The sequence below is a fragment of the Vombatus ursinus genome, unplaced genomic scaffold (genome assembly GCF_900497805.2).
Source record: "Vombatus ursinus unplaced genomic scaffold, bare-nosed wombat genome assembly UNPS02014778.1, whole genome shotgun sequence".
Taxonomy (NCBI): Eukaryota; Metazoa; Chordata; class Mammalia; order Diprotodontia; family Vombatidae; genus Vombatus; species Vombatus ursinus.
Genome location: NW_020954556.1, coordinates 9,904,387 through 9,913,201, shown reverse-complemented (window position 1 = coordinate 9,913,201; position 8,815 = coordinate 9,904,387). Strand labels below are relative to the sequence as shown.

At 37.6% G+C, this 8,815-nt stretch overlaps 1 protein-coding gene across 2 annotated transcripts in view; it reads left to right on the top strand.

Annotated features, from left to right (window-relative positions):
- Positions 1-8,007, top strand: part of DDHD2 (DDHD domain containing 2) — a 25,154-nt gene extending 17,147 nt beyond the window's left edge. Inside the window, exons 11-18 of one of the 2 annotated variants that reach the window (XM_027865362.1) lie at positions 1,114-1,209; positions 1,998-2,126; positions 2,230-2,385; positions 3,016-3,118; positions 3,258-3,434; positions 4,279-4,441; positions 5,153-5,270; positions 5,595-8,007. In XM_027865362.1, the coding sequence (XP_027721163.1) occupies positions 1,114-1,209; positions 1,998-2,126; positions 2,230-2,385; positions 3,016-3,118; positions 3,258-3,434; positions 4,279-4,441; positions 5,153-5,234 (906 nt within the window). In that variant the 3' untranslated portion in view covers positions 5,235-5,270; positions 5,595-8,007. Of the gene's footprint in view, positions 1-1,113; positions 1,210-1,997; positions 2,127-2,229; positions 2,386-2,984; positions 3,119-3,257; positions 3,435-4,278; positions 4,442-5,152; positions 5,271-5,594 lie in introns of those variants that run through there. The other variant, XM_027865363.1, reaches the window with a different exon arrangement.
- The last annotated feature ends 808 nt before the right edge of the window (positions 8,008-8,815 follow it).

Sequence of the window (8,815 nt, the reverse complement as noted above, 5' to 3'; positions counted from 1 at the left end):
TATATATATATATATATATATATAGTGCTGTATAATAATGTTGTTATGATCAGTATTCTGTGGAACTTTAAAGTCTAAAACAGGTGACATATGTAGGCATAAAAGGATGTGCACAACTTTATTGTTGTAAAGAAATACTATATAGTAAGTGAAATAACATTTTTACCATGCCAGGTTTAATGATTGACTCTTGAATAACAAAAAGTTTTTAGTATTCTAATATTTCTTTTTAAGAACTGATATTTTTATGTGCTTAAGTATTTCAAAAGATCCACAATTTCATCATTTCGGATGTTCCTCTCCAGTATAGATTTCATCCCCTCAGTGCTTTGGGGAGACAGTCTTAATGAGATGCTATGGGCCAAAAAAAGTAATCTTCTAGAGGCCAACTTCTGCTGACAAATTAGTTCTTGGAAGACACATACTCAGCCTATGAATAGGACCTTACTTGAATCTTAATTTATTAGGATTTGGCAGAGTTTGTACAATGCTGGCATAACCTCCAAGAACTCAGGAGTTATTTCTCTGCACTTATGGATGATCAGTATTTGCACAGGTGCAAATAATACACATGTACATCTGTGAGTTTTTCTTCCTAACATTTTTTTTTTCCTTTAAGCAGAGGAGCTAGTTGCTAAAATGTCTTTCATAAATGTGAAGTCATGTCCTTTTTTAGCAGATATTTCTGAGAATAATACTTTGTTAAAGCCAAATTTATGTGTTATATTCTGGATGTTATTTTCTGTGGATAGTAATCAGGCAAGAATATGACAATCCAGCCCTTACTTAGATGATGGAAGTGGAAGTCAGAATGTATTTTCTCTACTTTGTAGCATCACCAAGTGTCTACCTTCTACTGCCTCCACAAGAATAGGGTCTATCTTCTACAGCAAAGTGGTGATGTTTGTATCATTATAACATTGACATCCTAGAATTTTAAAGTCCTTTTTATATTTCTTTTGTAAGCTTTTAAATGAAACTGTGATATTGGGGAGCCAGAGCAATGCAGAATCCTAAGCCCTATGGGAGTCCTGGCTCTGTTCTCTTCAGGAGACCCAACGTTTGTCTGGTCATATTTACCTAGAAGTAAGGCATTTGATTCTCTATGCCTAGGCTTTGTGTACAGAGAGAGATCTTCAGGAAATGGGGATTCCTTTGGGACCAAGAAAGAAGATACTAAACTATTTTAAGAATGGGGAAAACACACAGGTAATAAACTTATGTTGGGCTGAAATGCTTTCTTTTGTTTGATGACGTATCTCTGTCAGGTTGTCAGATCTTTCTGCTCAGTGGCACATTCACTCAGGGTAGGCAGGCAGGGATGTGATATTTTGGTTTTTGATTCTATCTGGAAGTCAGTCTTTTGTACCTCACCCACATCTACAAAACCTGTTACTGTTCCCAGAATGCTAACCTTCCCTGACCTTCTCCCAGTCTTGGATTTCTTCAGCTGTTGAATGTTCCAATCCCTCAGAAGTGGGTTTGATTCAGTCTTTCAGTTTTTTATTTGGCTTAATTTTCTTGTTCCATGTTTGTTGTTTCATTTCTCATGCCAGTGAAACACATTGTCAACTCTGATCTGGCAGTTAAAATAGTTCAGAAAATTTCCTAGTAAGTGTATATTTCCCACCCAGTTTTCCTTTATCTGTTTTTCTCCTTTATCTGTCCCATTTCTTTATCTATTTTTATTTATCTGTTTTTCATAGTTAGTTGGCTAATATTTTACCAACTCTAGCCCATTTGGCTGTTCCAATTTGAATAACACTTTGGAGAGTGCATGGAGATATTACAGCATTGCCATCAGGCAGCTGTTGTCCCATCTTGTTTTCTAAGTGTCTTTTCCCTCTTTTAGCTTTACTAGCCACCATTTCGACAGTAGTTTCCTTCTTGCTCCATTGCCTTTTAAAGTCAGAAGTAAGTTGTTTAATTCTTTGACTGATTCTCTTGCAAGGCACCTCTAAAGAATTTGAGTTTTTTTTTTGTTTTAAATTCCTCAGGGTGTTAACAAACAGAATCAGCACTTGGCTTTGGGTGGGAATTTACCTGTACTTTCAGAAAAATTCAAGAATTGTAATAGTACTGATGGTGCTGGAAATGAAGAGTATTTGGATATTAGCATTGGACAGGTAAAACAGACTTCTTTTTGGGGGGCATTTTGAACAGTGGGTGTTCTAGAAACAAAGACATAATTTGCGAATGGTGTTTTCCCTCCTCTTCCTACCTCCCTAGGCTTCTGTGAAATATCCTAGGCTAATTTATAAACCAGACATCTTTTTTGCCTTTGGATCTCCTATTGGAATGTTCCTTACTGTCCGAGGACTGAAAAGAATTGATCCTAACTACAAACTTCCAACATGCAAAGGTTTCTTTAATATTTATCACCCTGTAAGTACTATGTGGTTATGGCTTTACCTCAGTCAATCACCATTCATTTTATAGGCACTTGCTATGTGTTAGGTACTTGGGATACAGAGACTGAAATCTTTCTGCCCTCATGGAGCTTACATTCTATTGGAAGAGTCAATGTGTATTTAAATATATGCAGAATAAATCCATGGTAGTTTAGAGTGGGGGGAGATAAAGGAAAGCAGGTATCATTCATATGTAGGAGGCACTTCAACTGAGATTTGAAGGAAACAAGGAATTTTAAGAGATGCAAGTGAAGAGAACATGCATTCCAAGTACGGAGACAGGAGATAGATTGTCATGTGGGAAGACCAGCAAGAAGGCCAGTTTGTCTAAATAATGGAATATGTGAATAGGGTGTAAATATATAATAAGACTGAAATGGTAAATTGGAACCTGGTTGTGACTCTTTAGTAGTAGAGGCCACTAGAAAACAGTGTGTTAGCCTGTTTGGTTTGCTTCTTTCCTACATTATTCTACTGAAATTACTGGCCTGGAAAAGACTTAATTTCTCTTTTTTTTTTGCCTTTCTGTAGTGAGCTTGTGACTGCTTGTCTCTTCTTGTCTTTCTCTGGCAGAAGTAAGTCTAGCTATTGCTTTTCTATGCAGTTTGATCCTGTGGCATATAGGATTGAGCCAATGGTGGTTCCAGGGGTGGAATTTGAGCCTATGCTGATCCCGCATCATAAAGGCAGGAAAAGGATGCATTTGGGTAAGGCTGAGTTAAGAATCAGGGAGGTCTAGAACTGGTGGTTTAGACCATGACAATAGACACAGCTTCTGGCCTGTTTTCTTCAGCTTTGTGCTGAATACTCGACTTCTTAAAATTCTTTTACCAATGTATGTTTTAGAACTGAGAGAAGGCTTGACCCGGATGAGCATGGACCTAAAGAACAATGTGCTGAGTTCCCTGCGAATGGCCTGGAAGTCTTTTACCAGAGCTCCATACCCAGCCCTTCAGGCTACAGAAGCAGCTGCTGCAGATGAAACTGAGCCTGAGCCTGAAGCAATTCCAGAGAAGCCCAGTGGTTGGTGGAGCTGTATAAATGGTTCCTGCTTTAGACTGGGGAATCCTTCTGTTACCCACAGGCCTTGGGCTTTTTTCTTCACCCCTGTTTGGTGGCTTCTGTAGATCTTGATGGCCACGTTATAGCCAGTATGTGGTACCAATGTCCAGGAAATAATAAGCATGCTGTAGTAAATAAAATCCCAACTATTTCTTGCCTAGGAAGTCTTGAAATGAGGCTCTTGAGAGCTCTTGTTTAACCTTCAAAGGAGAGTTTCTTTGGGACTCATTACACAGTTTTCTCTGCCTCTTTTCCTGTGGTTTTTCTTACACTCTAGTTCCATAGGCTAAATCTGGGATAGTCTAGGTATTTGTCTATTTCTTGTTAATCTCACAGCCCTTTGGCTTTAGTCTTTTCCTTTCTCACTGCGCTTTGGCAGTGTTCAGACTTATTTTGTGAATACGGAAGTCCACTCAGAAACAGCCAGTGAAATGGCTTGAGTGTAAAGAATGCCAGTGCTTTAAATCAAGGGTCAGCAACCCACATGTCAAGGGCCTATCACCTGGTTTTGTGTGGCCCACGAGCTTTTTTTACATTTTATTAAATGAACATTAAAAAAACCACCCAACATTCTTAGCTTATGAGCCATAGAAAAACAGGTGACAGGCTGTACGTTGGTGACTCATGATTTAAATGAAACTAGTGGGACTGGAGAAGAAGCCTTAAGGGAGAGATTGAGAAAAGGAAGCTGAGAGGAAGCTATTCCTTTGTATGGAGAACAGCAATTTAATAGTAAACGGGAAGCTTAGAGTAAGGAAAGAAAGATAGAAATTTGATTGCTCTTACGTTGGTTCCTGATATCTAGATGTTCAAGCAGGAGACTCACCTGTGGCAGATAAAGAAGAAGCTGCTTCTATCAATGTTGGAATGCTGAATGGGGGCCAACGTATTGACTACGTATTACAGGAGAAACCTATTGAAAGCTTTAACGAATATTTATTCGCACTGCAAAGCCATCTCTGCTACTGGTAAACTAAGGGCTTTCTTGATCTTGTTTGCATAGTTTATTGTCTAGACAATAAAAAAAGGGTTTCCTAGTCAATACGAGTTAAATACAGAAGAACCAGATAATGGATACTTATATGACTAAACTGATTTTTCCTCATTCAGGCTAGGTTATAGAAGAGTATTGCCTAGTTAGTGGTTATTTTTTAAAATTATCTTAAATGATGCCAGAGTCAGGTTCAGTTCCCATAATTGATTATTTAGTTTCACTCTCTTATAAACGTGTGGTATTTGATGGTCACAGGAAGGACTAGTGAGGATATGGAAGAAAATCCATCACTGTTATGGAAAAGTAGATAAAAATTGATGGATGAATTTGTAGTAGTAGCTACTAGACAAAACTTTAAGAGGAAAGGATTATACCTTTTAATATCCCAGTATAGTACTCTGTACACACTAAGTGTTGAATAAATATTTAGTAAAATTGTTTATATTAAAAATGCAGCTTCATTAATTCAGTTTAGAAGGCATGTTGTTTAGCTAGATTAGAAAACTCTTTTAAAAAGTCACCATTTAAGACATTATCAGACACAAAGTTAGAATTATTTTGGAAGAGATGGCAACCTGAACCATGATATGCCAGGTCCATTATACCATTATTCTCTAGGAACTAAGGTCTGACATTTTTTATGAATTATTTTTAATGGTGTGGATATCATTGCTTACCTCTATAGGGAATCTGAGGATACAGTTTTATTGGTCCTTAAAGAAATCTACCAAACCCAGGGAATCTTCTTGGATCAGCCTACCCAGTGAAAAACATCATCTCTATCTTATCTGTGGCTGCTTAATGTAAGCTTTCAGTTGTCTCCTGGTTCTTTATTTAAGAAACTCCAGAGTATTAAGTAGTTACAAGCATATCCTGCTGCCATTTCCATCACCAAGATCTAGGCTGTTGGTTTTCAGGGTGACTGTTAGGTCAAAAGCAATCTCTGTATTGTGTGAATGATTTTGTTGAAATGTCATTTTTAGGATCTTGACTTGGGATTTCATAGTTTAAAACACTTTGGAGCCAGTAAAGAAACTTGTGATTTAAACTTCTCAGATTCATGGTTTGTACCTTGTTTCTGCTAATTACTGCTATGCAGTGACCTTTTTTCTCCTTTTCTTCTTTAGATGAACACTGAAGATTGCTTCTCTAGAAAACTCACCTTTTCCATTGCCTCTGCCACCTTCTTGAACACGGCCTGCCCTCTGCCTGCCATGAGGAGGAAGAATCAACCTCTTCTGGAAGTGTTGTGTATACTTTTTATCACTGGTTTCATATGAAAATGATTATCCTTTCACCATAGCCAGTGTTAAGGGCATCTTCAGTTCTCAGTATCTTTGTTGATGACAGTATGTAGGCTGCAAAATAGACTTATCAATATTGGGTTTGAGTAGATAGAGAACTTTCTCTTGAACTGTTTGGAAAAATCCCTTGTTGTGACTTCAACCTAACAGCTGGCAGGATGAGTGTAGATACTGAGAGATAGCACCCAATTTTGGGTAGTAATAAGATAACTAGTATTGAGAGTTTCAGTGCATATTCACCCTGAGTCTGAGTGGCATTGTCATGGAATAGTTTTTGAGTAGCCAGAACTCCACCAAGGAGAGGGTCTTCTGAACTAGTGTTAAATCAGGTACTTATGTCCAAAGATGTCAGATGTCTTAGACCAGTAATTTCAGTCTCAAATAGAAAAGGATCCCTGCCACCTATATTGACTTAGAAAACCACAAATTAACATTCTGTTGTATTTTTATTTATTCTGTTAAATGTTTCCCAATTACATGCTAATCTGGCTTAGACCTTACGCTGGCCTTTTTGATACCTCTGTCTTAGAAACTTCCTTTCTATATTATACCTCATGCTGGGAAGCTCAGGATACAGTTTGATGGTCATTTAATATCCCCAGTAGTACTAGCTGATGTAATATAGAGGGTGAAGTTAAAAAAGCCTAAATAATTTCCTTTCTTTGGGAGTGCACAAACACACTGTAATTGATGAGCTCTATTAGGCTACATGTACTAAAAATAAAACAGGAAGTCTTGCTAACTGAACCATTTCAGTGAAATGGAACCTTTGTAAAATCTGTTGCCAAACCCACTTGGGTGAGGGTGGTATTGTTTGCCCTCTACAAGCATGGTTAAGATGCTATTTGTAAACTGTCACTTTGTTCTATCTCCACTCTCTCGAGTGCTTACTAGAAGGGCTCTTGGCTGGGTATGTTGGCTGAGTAGGTGATTTGGGGCAGCATTCATGTAACTCATCCTGAATTGTAGGGCCTCCAGGAGCCAAAATGATAGCCACGGCAGTATATCTACACACTGCCAGCTGAGCTTGGAATGGCCTGGCACTTGTGCAAAGGCAAGTGAATTTATATGATAGGACCATTGTCAGTGAGCCACTTTTTTTTTTTTAAAAGGTACCTGCCCAGTTAGGAATGAATGCTTTTTTCTTCATGGCTTGGGTATTGCTACCCTGTGTGAGAGTAAAACTTGCAAGTTACACTACAGTCTTTACTCCTTTGAAGACTGTCACACTCCATTTCTCAAGGACTAGAAGCAGAAACGCTTCATTTTAAAATTAATTTATTGTATCACTGTACTAGAATCATTTTGCATTATATCTTCAGGGTAGCAGTGGCCTTTACATAGAAATGCTAGGAGGTGAGAAAGTTCCCTGGCAAAAGGCCATCCTATGCTCATCTCACTGACTGAATGAAGAGAGCAAGATAGAACCTGGCTTTTTCTTGTTCACTTGATTGCAAGCAAATACTGTTGATTGCAAGCAAATACTGACCAAGGAACTTAGAAATTTGTTACATGGGATGTTGTCTATTATGTTTATTACGTAAAATGTGATGAGTTTGAACTAAACTTTGGCAGAAGCCCCAGGAAGAATCAGTTGTTCATTGAACAGCTGCTGCCTCTGATGCAGGCTGTGCCTCTCAGGGCAGAGAAGCAGGTCGCAGTTGATGAACCAAAGGACAAGAAATGTTGATCCCTTGTAACCAAAGATGGAAAAAATATAAATAGGGTAGCTGAGATATAACCACTCTCTGTTCTAAAAGTGGTATTAGTGAGGAGGAATGTTTGTTTGTACAAGAGCTTTGTCCTTTGTCCCACCTACCTGTGATGTATCATGGTATGTATGGTGTGTATCTGTTGGATGTCATTAGCCTTTGACTTAACTTTTATTTGTATATTATTTGCACTACTTAAAATTCATCATGTGCAATCTCTTGACCAAGCTTGAAAAGCTTATTTAGTCTGTTCTAAAATCCTCCCCAGTGCAGTGACATTTTGCACATATTCCTGGCAATAGAATTAGCACTGCCCTCTTTAGCAAAGGCAACTGTTTGCTGCATGGAATGACTAACAGTCCTGCTTGGCTTTTCAATTTGGGGCACTTTGGAAATGTTTGTTTTTTATAATGTGAACCTATATAAAATTCTTCATTGAATTCTGAAATAAAACCTTACTCTCAGACCTAGCTGCTTATTTTACCGGGTTTAATCTGCTTTTCAATAAAGAAAGCTACATCCTCGGTTTATAATTGCATTTTTAATCTCAGGACAGAGCATTCTCAAAAACACTAAATTTGGACTATGTATGAATTGTGGGCAATTCTCAATCAAAAAGGACATTTACTTAGGTTTTCTACATAAGTTTGTGTGCGCTCCTTTGTTCACATCTGCAAAAAACAGGGCAGAATTAGGGGGAAGACTGATGTTTTTCTTGGTGAAACTGTATTTTTAAAAGTAAATTATTATACTAGAAAAAATAAGACATTTACTATAAACCTTTTTATAGGTAATGTAAATTTGTAGCCATTCAGAGAAGATAGCTTAAACCTCTTGTCCATTTGAACTCTGCTCCAGTGTGTTAGATTTCCAGTTTGCACAATATGGTTTGTTATTGTGCTGCCTTACATACACATTACAAAGTTTTATACTACACAATGTACCAATGGTCATTTCTCTAAAAGACTGGCATTAGGAATATAACATCCAGTTTTAACTTTTCTCAGGGAAAATAACTTTTTTTTTTTAAACTTTGAACAGTGGAGGAAAATTGCTTTTAATTTTTAAAAATTAATTAACTTTTAGTTTTCAACATTCACTTCTATAAGATTTTGAGTTTAAAAATTTTTCCCCTTCCTCTCCTCCCCCCTCCCCAAGTCAGTGTGCAATTTGATATGGGCTCTACTTACACATTCATGAGCATATTTTCNGTTTAAAAATTTTTCCCCTTCCTCTCCTCCCCCCTCCCCAAGTCAGTGTGCAATTTGATATAGGCTCTACTTACACATTCATGAGCATATTTTCCCCATTAGTCATGATGTAAAGAAGAAA